Source organism: Carettochelys insculpta, chromosome 19 (assembly GCF_033958435.1).
Source record: "Carettochelys insculpta isolate YL-2023 chromosome 19, ASM3395843v1, whole genome shotgun sequence".
In the NCBI taxonomy this organism is placed as follows: Eukaryota; Metazoa; Chordata; order Testudines; family Carettochelyidae; genus Carettochelys; species Carettochelys insculpta.
In genome coordinates, this window is record NC_134155.1 from 5890224 (window position 1) to 5909991 (window position 19768).

A 19768-nucleotide genomic window follows, 5' to 3' on the forward strand; every position below is an offset into this window, starting at 1 on the left:
CTCTTCCATCAGATGCCCTTCAAGCTGAGCTTTTCTGCGTGGTGGTGTTCGGTGGGTTACCAGTGATGGGGCTGGGAGGAGCAGAGAGACAGGAGATGAAGGAAAGTAGATCCTTCTGGCAGGTGGGACTGCAGGGCCAACGGAGCATCCTTTTGCTGCACGCTCCAGTGTTGTAATGACACGCAGAAGCCAGAGCTCTGTCCTGATGCTGATCCACTGGTTGGCTCAGTTGGTTTCTGCAGTACAGGAATTCAGTTTGGAACAAGCATGTGGCTAATGCTTGTCCGTTAGGCTGTTAGAAATGGGGAGCTGGAAATACCGGTGTTTAGAAACAAGGCACAACAGCACATGTGCATGTAGGGCAGTGGTTTTCAAACTTATGTTCTGGCAACCCAGTTGAAAAAAATTGCTGATGCCTGTAATCCAAGGGAGCTGGGGATGAGGGGTTTGGGGTGTGGGGGGAGGCTGAGGCAGAGGGTTGGGGTTGCTGGGGTGAGGGCTGTGGGATGGGGCTGGGAATGATGGAGTTCAGGGTGTGGAAGGAGGCTCTGGGATGGAGCATGAGGGTGAGGTGGCGGGGGTCAGGACTCTGGGGTGGGATTGGGATGAGGAGCTTGATGCAGGAGGGTGCTCTGGGTTTGGGGGTGCTCAGGGCAGGCTTGGGATGTGGGCTGACCTTCACCTGTTCCCAGTCATCTGTACAGGAGGGGTGCTAATGCAGGCTTCCTGCCTCTCCTGACATCACAGACCACACGGCACTCTGCAGATGGCAGGTCTGTCTCTTAAGCAGAGGCGCACAAGCATCTCCACATGGCTCTCTCACAAGCACCGCCACGCCAGTTCCAGGCCAGTGCAAGTGCCGAGCTGGTGACTGTGGTGGAGGCAGTGTGCAGAGCTCCGTGGCCCTGCTCCCCGCTTCAGAGCCGGAGCCGGACCCACCGCCAGTCACTTCCAGCGTGATTGTCCAAACCTGAAGGGCAGGAGTCAGCAAGCCCTGGCACGTGTGCCAAGAGTGGTATGCAAGCCAATCATCTGGCATGTGAGGCCAGAGCTCAGTCCTGTCCCTTCTCCCTCATGCAGCCGGGAGCTTGTTCAAAGCCAAACTGCCTGTGGATTAACAAAAGACCAGCTAATGCTACCAACCACCACCTGAACAGTGAAGCTCTGAATCTTGTTTTATTTATTAATGAAACTGTTGTAAGTCAGACTTTTAGGGTCTGCCTACGCTACAGAGTTATTCCGGGACAGTTTCTTCCAGAGTGATAACTCCAAACTAAGATATTCCAGAGTAACACATCTGCACTACAGGGAAGCCCCACAATAACCCAGACTTATTCCAAAATAGGCTCTGTTGTGTGTGGACACATTATTTCAGATTAGAGACCCTGGAAGCAGTGCTTCCGCGGGCTCGGATCTGTAATACTATGTCTACACAACAGCTTACTTTCAAAATAGTCCCAATTCCCTGTCTATACGCCCCTACTTCAAAACAGCTATTTCAAAATAGGCACTATTCCTCATACAGTGAGGTTTACCACATTTGAAGTTAAGGTATCTGCATGAATTTTGAACCCTTAGGCTCTACTGGACTGTAGTATTTACACCACTGCGCTATTGTTAAGTCAATCAGTGGGCCAAATTTGGTTCTGATAGACAAACCCTGGCAACCTGTTGGCCATGGTGAGTGAGACTGCATATAGTTCACACTTTCATAAACACCATCTGGTATATAACTGTCAGGAAGGTATCGGAGAACTGAGCTGTATAGCATTTCAATAATGCTTGTGTAAAGAAAATTGAGGTGATCCGCAGTGTTGGAAAAGCAATCGCTGAATGGCTGCTCAGCATCAGAACTGGGGGCTCTGACTAGAAGTAGATCTGAATCATTTTCTGTTCCTGGACAGGACCAAATCCTTCAGCGTGAGCTTTCTTATCTGAAATTGGCTAAATGTGTCTATGGACTAATCAAAGACTTTGTCAGCTGCAAACCTCCCTTTCTGCCAGTGTTAACAGGATAATGTGGGAAGCACTGGAAATGAATGTCCATTGGAATTTGCATTTAGCCCCATCTTCTGCACAGTTGATATCTGGAAACACTGAGGCTCTTCTAACTGCTTCAGTCAGGTTTGCTGCAAAGAGAACTGGCTGGAATTCTCTCTCCCTTAAAGAGCTTTCAGCTGGGATGGATATAAGGGAGACATGGAAAGTAAACGTCCCCGCAATACTTTGTGCGAGTGTGCACCCATGCGTGTGCACACAAGTTGTGTGTATGGCAAACAGATTAGGCTCTCCGTTTATCTAATAGAATCCACAAAATCAATTTGCCTCATCAGAGACTAGAGCATGCTGTTTGCTGTTGGATTTGTTCATTCTTTTACGGTGACGAGAATAGCTGTGCCTTGTTTTTTTAGTAAGTGCACATCTTTGCCGAAGAAAACCCAAAACACAGTGTTTCAAGAACAAGCTGGTATCTTGTGGGAAACTTGGAACTAAATTGTGGTCAAAAAGTTTAAATAAGCAAATTTGTATTTGTAAAAGCCCCTTGAAGGAAAGTACCACTGAAATGCTGAATATTAGCCTAGTTTTTGTGTGGTACGGGTGACGAGTGCTATAAACATATCTAGATAGATTCTTCTTGGGCAGGGGTAAGGGAGATGTTGAACAAGTGGATAGAGAATTGGACCAAGCCTCACAACATGTGGGTTTTCTACCTGCCTTCCTGATGGCTTGCCGGGTGACCTTAGGCAAGCCACATCACCTCTCTTTGTTTTTCTATCTGTAATGGAGATGGTGCTACCCATCACTTCGGTAGATTGCTTTCAGACATTTGGATGAAAAGAGCTAGGTGTTATTGGCTACTTGCCCTGGGAAGCCATAATCAAGATAGGAACTCCATTATAAGCTCTATACATATACATAGTAAAAACAGTCCTGCCCCCAAAGAGATGCATTTTCAATAAACAAGACAAAGGGAGAGGGAAATGAAGTATTAAAGGACACAGACTGTAACTTGCCTCAGGTCACATGTGTTTGTGGCATTGAACCAGTGATACCTAACGAGCATTTTTCCACTCCTCTCTATTACTGGCAGGACATACAATGCTCTTACAGATATGATAGGTCAGTCGCTCACAAAATTACCATGGCGGTAGGCATGGTGTAAGAATCTCAGTAGAACAGAATATGACAGCAATATTCATTAGTTCGAAAGGAAATGTTATGGCCCAGATGACTTAACATGTTACAATTCCCCCTCATCTGGTTCCACTTGGGCTCGGTTGGGCTCCACTTCAGCCCAGATCACACTCCCATCCCCTTGAGGGGCTGTACGATGAAAACAGATTCTCTGCTCCTAAAGAATTTAAATGCAGAGTCAGCAGCAGGAGCTGAGATGGCTTCATCCAAATGTCCTCAGTAATTTGAATAAAATTGTGTTTGTGCAAGGGGGAGTGGGAGGAGATAACAAAGCTCTCTCTGAATGCATTAACTGGATGATAATTTTTTCATCTTTGAATATCGGGGATCCATTAAATCCAGGTGCTCCCAATGTGGTGTTTTTTATTTCCCCCTTCCTGTTCATTTCATTAGTCTGTCTTGACAGGAACATCACAGGGCACAATGAAACTGTCCTCCATGTAAGTGGCTTTTATCAACTGGCTGCTCCTTCACTGTCCCCTCCCATCACCCTCAGAGCGTGTAGAATTCCCTAGAGCTCCAGCACAAACATTGGTCCTTCTACTCCTGAGCTTATTCTCGCTATGAAAGTTAATTGTAGCTTTCACAGAGCCAAGCAACTTTGTCCTGCTGTAGATTCTTCTCATCTCTTGTTGCCTTTTCATCTCTGTTTCATTGTGTGGCGTAGAGGCTCTCAGCTTGGCATAGGTACACGTGTCCTTTTATCATCTGGTCCACAAGGATCATGGTGCTGAATCTGGAAACTGTTGCTTGGTTCTCCAGCTGATTACATTGTCTGCTATTGTCTAACTCCATCATAAAGTCTTTGGGAGATCTAATCCTGTCCGGTTCCATGCATGGGACTGTTAAATTAGCATAAAGAAAATCCTTGCTCCTAGGAAAGATAGAAGGTAGTGTTTCTGCTTCAGTTCTGTATGGGAAAGATTGCCTTTGTGTATCCAGTATTGACTGATGCTAAAGGGTAAGGTAGTTATAAGCAGGTGATTGAGGTGGTAAGCAAATGGGACTTTGAACAAGATGGTAGAAAAGGAAATGAACAGCCCTTTTCCATATTTTAAGCTGTGCTTGTTCCATGCATTATTGTTCTGCTTGAGAAAATCCTGGAAGAGCAGCACCCATTTTTCAGAGGGTTGAATGGAAGTGCAATCAGAATGCCTAAATTTCTGCCAGTTTTAAATCCAGATCCAAATTTAGCAAATGGACTGAACGAAACCAAAACCACAGACTGAAATACTTCTAAGTTTATAGCTGTTTGAAATCTGGATTCAGCTTTTGACTCCATTTCTAGTGGAAGGAAGGTGAGGATTGAGTACTCTTTATTGACAGAAGGGCCATAGGATGGGTATTTTGACATGATAAGGACTCTACTTTTGATGTTGCCTGAATGCTTGTCCCATTGGCTTCTGATTCTCCTTTGGCTGTTCAAATCACCTGTTTAGGGTATTGCCTGCATACCCATTTTAGACGTCTCCATGCTGAATGGAACACCCAGATGCAGAAGGGGACTTGACTCTTGAGGGTCAAGATGAAGATTCTAGATATTTTTTGATCTTTCCCTCCTAACCAAAAAGTCTAGACGTTAGTTAGAGGGAGCCAGGGAGGAAGGGAGCAAGGGAAAAATTCTGTTGCAAGCATGGCAGGATGCATTTCTAGCCAAACTTCCTAAATTAGCAAGGGGGAGAAAAAATTGCTTGGCCTTTCAATGGGAAACAAAAAACCCTTTCCATTTCTTTGAGTTGGATGGGAAGGTGTGTGCCAGAAACTTGTTATTTTAGAGAAGGAAGGCGTCTGGATTTGTGTGTGTGTGTGTGTAATGTTTTTAATTTCAATTCACGTTACTAAATGTGGCTCGTTTCCACGTCATGGATTTTTTCAAAGCACATTACTGACTGTCGCTACTTGACGCAAAGCAAATGTGTTGCAGAACAGATGGGGAGGGGAGGACTGTGGAGGTGGCTTCTGCTCAGGTTAGGATGTGATCGTTTTTTTGTGGCTTCATCATGATCGCTGCTGCACAACAGCGCCTCAAGAAATAGACTAGGAAGGGGAGGGGCTGGCCACCCCACTGGGTTTGTAAAGAGAATGTATGGAGGATACACCCCCAAAATATAACATACTTGTGTTTCCACCACTTCCCCTTGATCTGCATTAGCAAAATCCCATGGGGTGCGGAGATGTTTCTACAAACACAACCACAGCAGCACCAGGTGCTGAGTGCTGGGGTGTGGGAAAGCTCCAGCTAGACATCCCGGAAGGTATCAGGATTGTGCTGTGGTCACAGACAGATGGTACAGAGTGTTCTTCATCAACAGCAGCAGCAGCCACAGCCTATTGTCTTCACTACTGTGCTCAATTGACACCGGTGCCATTGATGCAGCTGCATTGGTTCAACGTGCTACATCCACGGAGACCACATACCTGTTCACTTAATTAATCCACCTCAACAAGAGACCGAAGCTGCGTTGACAGCACAGCATCTCCCACAGACAGTGTGGTGCAGACACTCCATTAACCTGATGTAGATTACATTGCTTAGGTGTCATTTTTTTCTCCACCTTCCTCCTCACCCCCAAGCGACATAACTTACTTCACCTTAAGCACTAGTGTAGACGAGGCTTCGTATTAATGTCTGTGAATGGGCAATAAAGGCAGCGCACTCAGCTGGACTTTCAGACTTGTGGCTGAGAGTGAAGTAGGAAAGCCCTGGTTGATAATGGCAAGGTTGATCATCCTTTGATGAGTTCTTCAAACTGATGGAGACCCTTTGCATGAGCGCAGCATGCTGACCATCTGGAGCATTACTGTATATGCTTCTAGCCAGGGAATTAAACTTTGTGTAGAGCTGCCTGTAAGGGAGGGATCCCACTGAGAGAAAATAGTGGTTCTCCAGAACGAAACACCCAGAGATTTCAGGATCCCATTGAGACCCTGCCCTCTGAGCCCAGATCTAAGGTAGAAGGAGGGTTTCTACCAAGAGGACGTTATAGTCCTCTAGCAGCTGTTTGGAGTATTGTTCAAGCAGCCCCGGACATACAGCTGAAAGGTTTGTTTTTGTTCTTTATTAAAATCTGATTGGTAGCCAGCAATAATGGAAACTGCTATTTCTGTTCCAGTAGAATTCTGCTCCCAGAGCTGCTGTTATTGGCAAACACAGTTACTTTGGTGTTTATGGAAAGCTATTTACTCGCAGGGAGTGGAAGGCTAGGGAGTTTTAGGTGCTTTCATTCTGCTTTGATTAGTGCCAAAGGTCTGTGTCCTTGAGGATCCCTCCTCCATGGTCCACATCACCCACCCTCACTCATAAAACCTCCAGGCAGCCTTTGTAGCCTGGAGAATAAATGACTTTTGTATGTCATTGTGGAGCAGAACACAAAGCCAGCCCCAGTTCATTCCTTCCAAAGGAGAGAGACAGCCTTGGCGTGAAGGCCATTAGCTTAATCCCATCTTTATTTACCATACAATGGCATATCGTTCAGTGCACCAAGGATTCGGTAACATTGTCCACTTAGCTGTGGTATCATACAGATGAGGACTTCAGTGCTGAGGAGAGATTTAAGGGACCTGCTCTAATAAATACAGTTTTACAAATGTGCTTGAGCTGTGCATCCTGTTTAATTTGCTTCCTGGAAAATGGGACATTTGTCCCTGCACAGAATCCATGGCTTATGCCAGAGAGCAAGAGAGCCCAGAGGTGCCTCAGGCATCTCCTGCGTGCCAGAAACTTCTTTTCCTCAGTGTTGGCTGCCGATCTTGGGCTCCTGTCTGAATAATCTTGGCAGGCAGCTCCTCCATAGCAGGCAGAGCCACCACCACCATCTGAGCCTCTTAAGCAGCTCTAGTTCTGGATGTGGCAGTTTGTCAGTTTTATCCACATGTTCTCCTTCAGTCAGCGACGGTGGGGGCTCTTGCTGGGTGCTTGCAGGCACGGATCTTTCTGTGGGCCCCATGGGGCTATGACTTAACGTTAGCTGAGTGCTAGGAGGTATGCGGAGCTGCAGCCATAGGAGGGTTGTACACTTCTTTCACTGCAGCGGGTTTAAACCTGAATTTTAATGACGTTTGATTCCCTCCATTGTTCAGTAAAGTTTTCCCTCCTGTATTTGAAATGACTAGGACATGGCACCAGAGATCTCTCTGGATATGCTCACTAAAGAACTGTGTGTCACCAAAACTTCTCATTCGTGCAAAGAAAAAATACCACTTGGATGAATCAGACATTTCCAAAGTCTCAGAGGGACCGTTGTGTCAGTCTGTATCTGTAAAAACAGTGAGGAGTCGTGGAACACCTTTGATACAAACAGATTTATTAGGGCATAAGCTTTCGTGGGTAAAACCCACTTCCATCTGGGTGCTACAGGACTCCTTGTTGCTTTTACTGACGTTTCCAGTTACTCTGTATTTTCAAATGTTACACGATGTGCTGCATTCACTGTGGGAAGGTGGATTGTTTCCTAAACTGAGTATAATGACCCTCCTGGGTGCAAAGGTCACCTGTAGGGACTGAGTTTGGCAACCTGGATCTGAAAGCATCTGTGTCTGTAGTGCCTGAGCTGACGGACTGGGACTGTTAGCTTGGATGCATCATTTCTCAATCTTTCACATGTGGTTTATCCACTAGAACACAGGGGCGGGGAACCTTTTTCGGGTTGGGGGCCACTGACCCCTAGACAAATCAGTCAAGGGCCATACAAAGACCAGGCTGGGAATTGGGAGGTCTGGGTGGGATGGAGGGTGCAGGAGTGAACTAGGGGTGGGTGATATGGGCTGGAATGAAGTGTGGGAGCAGGCTGCAGGTGGGTAGTCTGGGTGGGATGGGGTTGTAGGAGAGGGGTGGTGGTCTGCTTGGGGGTGCAGGAGCAGGCTGGGGGCGTGGGTCTAGGAGAGAAGAAGGGTGCAGGAGGGTTTGGGATGAGGGGCTGGTTGGGAATGAGTGATATGGGAAGAAGGATGCAGGTGGAGATTCTGGGAGGGGGGGTCAGGGTGGGGGTCAGGCGTCTGGAAGGGAGGAGAAGGTGCAGGAAGTGGATGGGAGTGGGAGGTCTGGGTGGGAAGGGGCACAGGAACAGTCAGTGGCACGGGTCTGGGCAACCCCGGTACAGCTACCTGCTCCCTCTCATACTCCCACGGCTCTGGTCCCCCTCCCTCTGCTCCCAGGTACTGCCCTCTACTGCTCTGATTGGCTAGAGCTGCAGTAGGAAGCCTCCCGGCAGGCTGCCAAGGCCACTGCTGTGCCCCCCTTTTACCCCAGCTGGGGGATCAGCAGCAATTGTCAGCGGAGCCCCAAGCTGCTCCCAGTCCCTGGCAGAACCCTTGATCTGGGTCCAGCCCTGGCTTGCCTGATTTGGCCCTTGAGGCTCAGGGCTCCAAACCCTCCACCCCACCACGGCATAAATGCTGGCCAGGGGAAACCCCAAGCCTTGGGGTCGGGATCCAGACAGGGCACAGTATGGATCCAGCCCATGGGCCGGGGGTTCCCCACCCCTGCATGAGAGACAGACAGAGAGCTGCCTTGTGTTAACGTGAATGACGTGGTCTGAGGAGGACAGTGTGGAACAAGTCCTGAGGCTGGATTGTGGCCTCGCTCTCTGGGAGGTGGTGGGCACTTCCCACACCTCTGTCATGCCTCTTGAGGAGTGGATTCCTGGGAGCAGGTTCACAGAAGAACAGGACCCAGCTTCACAGAACAGGACCTCGTGCATGGAAATCTCTCCCTGGAGATTTCCCAAGTGACCCCTGGTGGTCAGTTGGAGCCAGCCCCTCTCCTGCCAGCTGTTCACAACACCCCCAGCTTGCCAGAAGGGTCAGGGAGAACATGCATTTGACCTTGAAAACTGCTCCCCTGATAAAGTGATCTTTAGGCATGTGACCCGGTAGCTCTCTCTTTGTATTGGCTCCACTCACCTGCATCCGCTTTTTCTCTTCACCCTGCAAATAGAGCTGTCGGAACCAAAAAGCATACCTGTGCCTCTACCAGGCACGGCTACGGATGCCACATCTTTATTACTGGGTATGCGTGTCAGCTACACACCGAGTAATGTTGCCTTGTCATTCTCTAGCCCACACCCCCTCCCGCAGCTTAACAACTGTGTGGAAAGAGGAAAGTTCACAACCTTGAATTCAATGGGCACTTGTGAAAGTACATTAAAAATGCAGGTCGTACTGTCCCACGCTCAGCTGTTCCTGTCAGCAGGGCGTTGTCACAGGGCGATAGTACAGACCAGACACAAATGGAGCCTATAGGTACTTGGAAGCAAGGTAGTCAGGATGTCCCTGGCTGAGAAAGCTGATGCTGCCCAAACTTTCATTGCAAATACTGGTTTATCATTGGCCATGTTGTCTGGCCAAGCATTGGGAATCCATAATTGCTACTAGTGCTCCCAAATGTGACAGTTTTACTGTTCTTTGTCCTTCCCTTTTCTTGTTTGTTTGCCTCTCCTCAGCTGTCTGTTATATGTTTCAGGTCCTAATTCTGGGAATCTTTATACTTCAGAAGCTGCAGCGGCCCAGCTGTGCCAACTCTATCGTTTTCATGAATGGAGAGCTTCTCTTGCGGGTGTAGTGAATCCACCCCTGTAAGAAGTGGTAGCATGATCAACTCAGTGGTTAGAATTGGTATAACTGTGATGCTGAAGGGGGGTCGATTTTTCACATCCCAGAGCAGTGTTCCCTATAAGCTGAGCAGCTGGTGGGCTGTCCAGCTGATTAGCAGAGCACCCACAGCTGGTGGCTGTGCATCTACTGGTGGTGCACATCTCTACGTGCCTTGGCATGCACAACAAAATTTATTCCACCCAAGGATGGAAAAACTTAGAGGGAGCACTGCCTCTGAGTGACGTGATTTTACTGATGCATGTTTGTAGGTAGACCTGGCCTTGCATAGGGGCTTAACTTTATGCATTGTAAGCAAGCCTATTGGCCTCAAAAGGACTGCTTAAAGAGCACACATTTTAAGTGTCTGCATAGAGCTTTGCAAGATTGAGGTCTTTTGTTATGTCTTTGCTACCCGGAAGATCAACTTGGTCAGGGTCGCTCTTCGGTGTTTGCTTTCCCCCGCCTAATAGGGACATGTGAAATCAAATTATCAGGGTCGACAGGCGACCCCTGTGTGCTTCAATATTGTGAGGAGTGAGGGAGGTCGACAGGAAAATTTCTCCCATTGACTTCCTTCTGTGAGGATAGCCAGGTTAGTTGATTGTAAATAAGTCTGTTCCAGCTACACAATTGCCGTAGCTGGAATTGTGTATCTACAATGGACTTTTGTTCAGTGTAGACTTGGTTTAAGATTGTGAGCTCATAGGGACAAAGACTGACTGTTTCAATGTATGTGTTTAGCGCACTTAGCACTGTGAGGCATGGTCCCTGATGGGGATACAAAGAAATAATAGTAATATGTGTATTTTTGTACCTCCTTCGTGGAGGGAATTGCTTTATATCATCAGTGCTGTGTTTCAAATGCTGAAGCGATGCAGTCAGCTAGCTTCGATCCAGATTTTAGAAGTTGTTTTTAAAACCAAAATGTAATGATCTGGGGCAAGGTTTGTTTGAGACTGGAAAACCAGGAGTGGTGGCGTTGATCTGCTGCATGAGAACTCCATCGGGAAATTGTCCAACTTTTAATGTTTACTGAAAAGTGGCAAACAAGCCTGGAGCTGAATTTGTGAGAAATATGTTGGGTTTTTAGAGTGCTCTGAGGGCTGATAATCTCAAGCTCAGATGAAGCGGGTAAGGTTCAAAGTAGGTTGCTGGTCTCCCTTTTAAAATGGACATGCAATAGAATTTGAGACAGGCCGATTGACTTTCCATTTCCATCTTCAGGACAGACTTCCATTAATGAGCTCTCCTCTTCCACTGATGTTTCATTCTGCACCTTCTCCGTCTTGCATACTGTAATAATGGGCCTTTCTCAGGACTTTACTAACATTTGCTCTCACTACCCTTTGAAGCCAATAACCTTGGTATGGGGTACCCTTTGTGGACCAGATGGCTTCCTATCAACCAACTGATTTCTGTTTTCTTCCCTTGCAGTCCTTTCAAGGAAGCCAAGGGCGAGCATACCTCTTCAATTCAGTGTGAGTGTCACTTCATAAATATCATGGCTCCATCTTTTGGGTTACAAATATACATCACCCTGAGGTGCAAATGAGGAGGAGGAGTGGCCTGTTTTGAGACCCAAAGGCACTGACTTCTGAGCTTGGATCATTGTTTTAGAGTGACAGAAAGGAAACAGCCCTAATTCAGACTTGACTTTGCCTTTAGGTTTCAGGTAAAGGGCAGAAATAAGAGTTGGCTTTTTTTTTTGTTTTGTTTTTAAACGTGGAATTGAGAAATAACATCTGATGAAAGTAGTTTTGAGTCGCTCACTTCTCAAGGAATGCATTGAGGACCAATCAATCAAAGCTTTATAAATGCGAAGAAGTACAGAAATGCTAAGTACTAGTGGCTTTTTTAGAGCTGGCAAATAATTTTGACTGAAAATAATTTCCTTTAGAAAAATAACGATTTTCTGGAAATCCAATATTTGCCTTGGGAATATCTGAACTTCAGAAAAAAAAAAGAGTCCCATTTTCCATTTGTGAATATCAAAATGAAGAATTTCCATTTCAAATGGAAAACAAAAGTTTCGCTGTGAAATGTCAAATTATTTCATTTCAGTCGAAAACATTGAAATTCTCTGGCTCAGCTGTTTTAGGAATTGCTCACTGAGTTAAAATTTTCAATATTTCATGTTTGTTCCGATGTGGAATGGAACAGGAAATATCAAAATTTCTTGGAAAGGCAAGTTCTGTTTTTAGAATTGCTGCAGTATTTGTTATTAGCATTTCCAGTTTGTTTTTCAGTACTGCAACAAAACTGATGCAAAGGTTTTGTACTGTGCAAAAAGGAAGTAATACATTGATAGGAACCCCGTCTTTCTCTTCCCTTCCCTCTTAGAGTTAACGTGGGTTGCGGCCCTGCAGAGGAGCGGGTGTTACTAACAGGATTACATGCAGTTGCGGACATTTATTGTGAAAATTGCAAAACCACACTGGGCTGGAAGTATGTGAGTATCATTTATTGTTCCTGCAGATACATTTGTCCCTCGCCCTTTTTGAAGGGGATGTGTGTCTATAATAAAGCAGAGCACTGAAGCAAGAGACAGAAACCTGGGTTCTGTTCCTCACTCTGCAACTGATCTACTGAGTCCCCTCTCTGTGCCTTTATTTTCCCTGCCATCTTTTGTCTGTGTTGAATATTTGATGGCAGAGGCCCTGGGTTACTCTGCATAGTCACTGCTCATGCCACAAGTCCACACTGCTGCTTTTAGCACGTTAGCTCTGGTGGAGTTAATATATGTCTGCCATGTCTCCCAACTGTGGTGTAGCTATACTCCAATTGCCTGACTACTTCTTAAACTGTGGTCCATGACGCACTTGCTGGTGGCCTCCAGGGAGGTGGCTGGTCACATGATCCTGCTTTCTTTTGGTTTTTCAGCTGCTAAATCACATCAGAAAGAGCTAAAAATGAATTAGGTGCGTTCCTAATATTATTTTTCTATATATACAATTATTTTAGCTGCTCTGGGGTGTTACGCAGTGGGCACAAGAGGTGTCCACAATGTACTGTAAAGATGGACTGTAGACAATGGAAGTAGTTTGGGAACCCCTGGTCTCAGAGGAGACAATGAGAAGTTAAAAGACTTAGGCTTGGTCTATGCTAGGGAATTAAGTCAATTGCAGATACGCAATTTTAGCTACAGCAATTGCATAGCTGGAATCGACTTATCTGCAATCAACTCACCTGGCCGTCCACACAGAGGGAGGTCAATGATAGAGTTTCTCCCATCGATCTCCCTTAATCTTTGAGACATTGAGGAGTACGGGGGTGACTGCCAACTCCAGAGAGCTCGATTTTGCGCGTCTCCACCAGGCATGCAAAATCAAACTCTGGAAGATTGACCCTGCCTGGGTTGACCTTCCTGGTAAGGTAGAAATAAACTTCCTGAAGTCTAGACACCAGTGTTGTGAGTGGGCCAGAATCCAGGATTCCTGAAAAAAAAAGTTTACTGAAAATCAACAGGATTCCATATTCCTGTGCACTCTGCCCCAGAACAGAGACTGCAGTGCGTGATTCCTGACTGCTAGTCCCCTGCTCTAATCACTAGACTGCACTGTCTTTTCCATACCTCTCAAGTCTCCCACTAACTCCACCTTCTCTGGTTTTTTTCCCCCCCAAAGGAACATGCCTTTGAGAGCAGCCAGAAGTATAAAGAAGGCAAATACATCATTGAACTAGCTCACATGATCAAGGATAACGGCTGGGATTGAATGGGAGGAAACCAGCCCAACCAGCGTGTAAGAGAATGCCATCCAACTGAACATTATATCCAAGAGTGAGAGAGTGACTGAACGCTTGGTTCCATGCATTTAGAGGCTCTGCCATGTGGGAGCATCTTCACACCCTCCTCCATCTTTATTGGTGACTGGCCTCTAAATTTGTCTCTCTGTCTCTTTGCTTTTTATCTGTTTGTGAGTTGACCCTGGCTGCTTCTCTCTATGTTCTAGCGTTGGCTAAGAGAATGCACCAAATGCCTGACAGCATTCCATGTTTATGAATGTCTAAGTACTGACTGAAGCTGGCTCTGGTGGCATTTTATCAGAGGGTCTCAGTGAGGGAGGGAGACCAGAGTTGTTTGGGCAGGAGGAGAGACAAAGTGGGTGCGGGCAGGCGGGGAAGGAAGCAGAAATCAAACTGCTTTTTGCTTGATATCCTGGTAACCAAGGCTTGAAACTGTGGACAGAAATATACCTCATGACTGCATTCTCTCTGAATCTCAAACCTGCTCTTCCAGAGGCAGAGCTCCAGATTAAGCTGGCTGAGCACAAGTCGTAACCAAAAGGCTCTTGCTAGCTAATTCCTGACACTGACGTGCAATTCCTTCTTTTGTTTCATACTATTCACAGTCGCCTTTTGTGAAGTTCTTGATGTGGAGCTTAGTAGCTAAGGAGATTCCCCAAGTACTCTCCTTCTGCTTCTCCCTTTTGTTTCATAGCAGATGAGCAAGCCATCCCATCAGCGTACAGCTCCAGTCCTCAGCACTAGTGGGGAAACCAAATTCTGACCCTGGCCAACTGAGAGAGGAAGCATCAAATCTGGTAACATAGAGGCGGCTGGCACTGCCTTTGGCAGGTATCCAAGGACACGGGCACATGTAGGAAAATACGTAGGGCATAAGGGGTGTAGAGAAACAGAGGAACATAGGATGCCATCTTAATTTTCCAATCCTTACCGTCTGCCATTAGGGCAGAACAGGGAATGTTATCACCTGGGATCCAGTCATCCTAATGTGTAATAAGAAAATGGCTTTAATAAGGTTTTAGTTAATATACTAAAATTTCGGACATCAGCCAGCTCCTCCACTCTTTGAATCCATCAGAGATACAATGGAACAGTAAATGGATCTTGTGCTTGTTAATATGTGGCACTGGTGGATGTTTCAAGTCCTGATGTATTCCTTCCCCCCGCCCATGACCTCAAATCCTGGTGTTTTTTAGAAACTTCTTTCATACTCTGGAAGGCTGAAACCAAGCATCTCCCAAATGATTTAGGCCTCAGAGTTGTAGGGGGAGAAGAGGTTTTGATGTGCAACCGCAATGGACAAGTCCTACTTTTTAATTTTTTAAATTTAATTTTTATGGATCATCTTTATGTTGTTAGTGCAGGACGGGGAGAAAGTGTATAAAAGAAGATAATATGCACATAAATGACTGAAATTTTCTCGTGCACCAGATAATGACTGGACTGTTGTAAACACAAGACTATTTAATTAGTATTATGCATCTGAGTAAATTCTTTTTGTTTGTGGAATTATTTCAAAGTAGATTAATTATCTGGGGGAAATCCCCCTCTCAATCCAGAGAGTGAAAAATCATGTGCAGGGATTTGTAGCTCCTCATTAAATTGATCCTTCTGATGATTATAACCTAATGCCATCCTCCTTTTTTTTTTTTTCCCCCCCGCTCCAAATTCAGTTTAGCAGATGTGGGAGGATTTCAGACTCACATTTTCTGGTAGGTGTGGGGACGCAGAGAGAGAGGTTGGTTAGAAGTAGGATTAGATTTCTGTGCACACTACCAGTGCTTAAAACCCAACCTAAACAGCTCATGTGGAAAGTTATTTTGCGAGAGGATGGTTTGTGTACCTGGCATCGCTGGTAACATTTGGTTGTTACCCAGAAGTAGCTGACAAGATAGATACGGTGCATAACTTCTAGAAGGCATGAACTCAATACTTTCCTTGGCCATTGTGTTAGGAAATGGCTTCTGCCTTCACCCTATCAGATACGAATGATAAGACCACTTCATCTTCAATTTCTGCTAGATTCAACTTGCAACATCCTCATTCCCCTCCATCACTGGTGTCTTCAACAAAAAGAATTTCTCAATGCCCATTAGCTTATTGACTCTGGCATTGACTTTCTCTTCATTGTCCTTTCCACTCAATGTTTTCTTGGCTTGGCCAGTAAGGAGTCATTTGCTTTCTTTGAAAAGCTCTTCTCTTCCCTGAAAATAGTCTTTAAAGGGATCTGATCTGAAATGGGAGAAGTAAGGGATAACCCACAACAGTGTGTGCACAAACAGGATGGGAAGGGATACGTGGCCATACTTAGGTTCTGCTCATCCTCCCTGAATGAGTATAATTTTATACACCACAGTGATCATCCGTAAAAAGCCTATTTGGCTATAATAATCCACCCCGGTATTCAGTCTCAAATCCTGCAGCATCACCACTGTAAATGGGATTTTTTTTTTGCACCATTTGTGTACAATACTCTGTACTTCTCAAACATTAGGACAGTTACCACAGAATGTTGTCAGATCCACCTGTTTATATTCTTTGTGTGCTTAAAATAAGAATATCTCAGACAGCCCCATGCAGTAACAGTTTATATAAATTGCATTTTTTATGACTACCACTGTAAATATGAATATTTGTGGCCATACCCTCAATTCATGTAAATCAGCTTTGAGTCCATGATTTCCATAGTGCTTTGTTGGTTTAAATCAGTTCAGGATCTAGGCCCAGATCCTTAAATCCTGGCATGGAAAATACACATGTGCATACACACGCAGTTGACTGTAGTTGGGTTTTTATACACTGTATAAAAAAGTAAAAATAATCTGCTAGGCTCATTTGATATTTGTTTTCCATTTTGTGTTGGCTAAACCTAAAGTGCTTCTTATGAGGTAAGGTCCACTGTTAACTCATCTGTGACCTGCTGTACGGAGACATATGGTAGCATTGAGAGCTGAAAACAAGAGAGTGATCAAATCTGCAGGCTGATGGGTGGGTATAACAATCAGGGCATTCTCAGTTGATTAGATCCAAAACAGTATGTTCAGAACATAGCCAAAGAACTCTGCACCACTTGCATCCTGTTGGTCAAGTCAGTTAACTGTAGCTGGTTAGTTACATCAAAGGTTGGGCAAGGCATGCCTTTCATTTCCAAAATGGAGGTGCATTCTAAAGAGCCAACATGTCCCAACATGCAATATCCAGATCTCAGTGGAGCATTGCATGTTGGGACTTGAAGTCTCTGTGGGCAGCAGCCTCAGCAAAGATGAAAACTACCAGTTTTGCTCCATTTTCTGTTTCCCCTTTCCCTTAGTTTTTAGCAAGCTGCCACCATGGCCCTTGGGCAATGCAAACTCTGGGCACCCCTGAGTTTACGCTATCCCCAGTGTACCCCAGAGCTAAACTTTGGTAAGTTTCAAACATCTTGCTGAGGCAGGTGATCTTGCATAGAATTGTGGCCCTATAATAAATAGTCAGATGATAATATATAGAGAACATAATAAGCATTATCTTGTGAAATATACTTTTGTAAATAATATTTAATTTTTTAAAAAAAATAATATATTTGGTGCTGATTTCTCAGAACCCGTACCTGAGAGCACTTTTTTGTTTTGTTTTTTAAATTATCCCGTTTTCTCAGTCTTTGTTTGCAAAAATGCTTAAAGGGAAGCAACAGTCATCCACACAGGCTGTTTTCTTAAGTTGCTACGCTTTTCACCTGGACAAGACAGAAAAGGGGAGACAAGCCTCTAGTTCCATCCACTAGGAATGATCTCTTATACAGGCCATTGCCAGGTTACAAACAGGGGCTCCAAATTCAGGCAGGTACTGAAGCATGTGTATAATTTGAAGCATATGGGCGTGCATGTGTGTTTAAAGTTATGTACATGGTTTAGTATCTTCCTCAGTCAGTGCCTGAAGCCCTGGACTTGAAACTGGATCCACAAGGTGTTAATTCCCACATGGGTTCTTTTAATGTCAGTGGGGCTTCATGTAAGTGCATAGATCCAGCTAGATTAAGTAGAGCGAAGATGTGGATGTGAATTTAAGTTGCAGCTTCAGAATCTTTCTTTCCAGTTGCTTGGGGTTAGTGGTTGGAAAATTCTAACTAATCAGAAATTCTGATTCATTTTGCAAATATTTTTGGATGTAGATCCTGGTGTTCATTGTGTTTTAATGCAAATAAACCAGGGTGCCACATAGTGAATTACAATCAGAGTTTAATCTCTGGCCGTAAAATTCTGTCCGCTCTCCCCTTTGCCTTTTTTCCCTTCCTCTCTCCCACTTAGCTTTTGTATCATTGATCTTCTTGGTTAGCTCAAAGTGGACCAAACGAAGAAATCATTAGCTTGTGTTTTGCTGAGTGAGGAGCTGTTTGCAGTGCTGAGTAACTGTTGCACACTTTTTTTATTTTCTCTTTTTGGTGCACCCATTTTAAAGGCAAAAAAAAAAAAAGCAAAACCTGCAAATGAAATTTGTGGCTCTTGTGAGGATTAGCTAAGAATTTTCTCTTTGTGCATTTTCATAATTGATATGTGAGTGTATTAATCAATGCATTTCATTGCACATCCTCACTTTGGAAGAAACAGGTCATTTCTATATGAACCAGTTCTGGAAAAAACACCCTGTTGTTTAAGCAGATTTGAAATCAAATATTCAGCTAACTGGTAAGAGCTCTCCTTCCCAGGAAAGAGGCCTGAGAAATGTGATATTCAGAAGAAAAAAATGTTACAACACACTGATTTTGGAAGAATCCTATTTTAAAAGAACAAACAGGGAGGAGAAACAATCACACTTAATGTAAAAAATAAATTAACATTTAAGTGCAAGCAGAATGATGTTGTGTAAGTACAATCACAAATAAGCTATTCTCGTCGTTACAAACTGTACACATCCTTTATTTTTTCATAAGGAAATGGGAATGCTTTCCCACTGACAAAATGAAGAGACAATATTTCCAATAACTGCGTGTCTATTGATGCTCTTGTGTTTACAAACAGTGTATACTTTTATTTCTTTGCTTTGATTTAACTATTTTTGGCATATTCTTTCAGGTCATATTGCTTCGGTAATAAATGCAATTGTTTTTTAGATAATTTGTCTTCCCCTCTTTGTGTCTTTGTACATTGTACATAGCTCTTCAGTATTAGAGGGAGGCGCACTGTTTGTCAGATTTACAATATGTGTTGGTGCTCATTTGAGAAAATAAAGTTTTCAAATATTAAAAGCGTGGATGTATTCTTTTGTTTGCTTCCGTAGGACCACAAATAAAGTGGAAACTGACCCAAGGGGACAGAATTCAGTTGACCTATAAGTTTGAAAATATCCAAATCATATAATTGTTGTCTAAATTAGCACTGGACCAGTCAAAGTCAGGAACATAGGGCTACGTCTACACTAGAAGCATCTGTCTACAGAAGTTACTGTTGGAAGAGATGTTCTGACAAAACATCTGTCGGCAAATTGCATCTACACATAAAAGTGGATCAATCTTTTGATCTGCTCTGTCGACAAAAAGGGCCCCTGGGGCATCTACATAGCTTTTTTGTTAACTGTTTCTGTCTACAAAATGCATTTTGTGTGTAGATGCTCTGCGAGTTTTGTCAACAAAACCCCAGTTTTGTCGACAAAACTCTCTAGTGTAGATGTAGCCAGTGAGTTTTCAAACACAAAGGTGAGGATAGTCACTCTCCCAAAGAGCGTAGACTGTGGAGTTGAGGACAGCTTCTCAGGTGAGGCTGGGCCAAACCTGAGTCATATGGCAACCCCTGTGCACCTTGTCACAGAACCGCTCATATCTGGAATTGGGTGAAGGGGCTCGTGGAACAGGGTGGGGGGGTGTCAATCTATGTTGTGGTGGAGCACAATAATTTTTGGCGGGGGTCACTCCAAGAATTTGAGTGGTCGAGAGCTGTGCTTGTCCATGATATTGAGGGAGATTGGAAACAGAAGGGAGCTTAGGGTAGGAGATTGTGGTGCACGAAGGAGTGTGGGGGCTGGGAGGGAGTTTGGGTGAAGGAGGGGGTTATGACATGGGGCAGAGGACTGGGGTGTGTGGGGGAGTGTATGGGTGCAGGAGAAGATTCTGACTGGAGGAGGCGTGCAGGAGGGGTGCAAGGTCTGGGAGGGCATTGTGACTTGGGGTACGGATATAGGTGCAGGGGTTTGGGCTGTGACCTAGGACAGGAGGGTCTTGTGACCTGGGGCAGGAGATTGGAGCGCAGGGCCTGGGAGGCGCTGT

At 44.9% G+C, this 19768-nt stretch overlaps 1 protein-coding gene across 3 annotated transcripts in view; it reads left to right on the forward strand.

Annotated features, from left to right (window-relative positions):
* YPEL2 (yippee like 2) overlaps positions 1-18711 on the forward strand; it is a 69069-nt gene extending 50358 nt beyond the window's left edge. For all 3 annotated transcript variants that reach the window (XM_075013949.1, XM_075013950.1, XM_075013952.1), the window contains 3 exons: positions 11221-11264; positions 12127-12235; positions 13410-18711. In XM_075013949.1, coding sequence (XP_074870050.1) covers positions 11221-11264; positions 12127-12235; positions 13410-13499 — 243 coding nt within the window. In that variant the 3' untranslated portion in view covers positions 13500-18711. The remainder of the gene's footprint in view (positions 1-11220; positions 11265-12126; positions 12236-13409) is intronic.
* The last annotated feature ends 1057 nt before the right edge of the window (positions 18712-19768 follow it).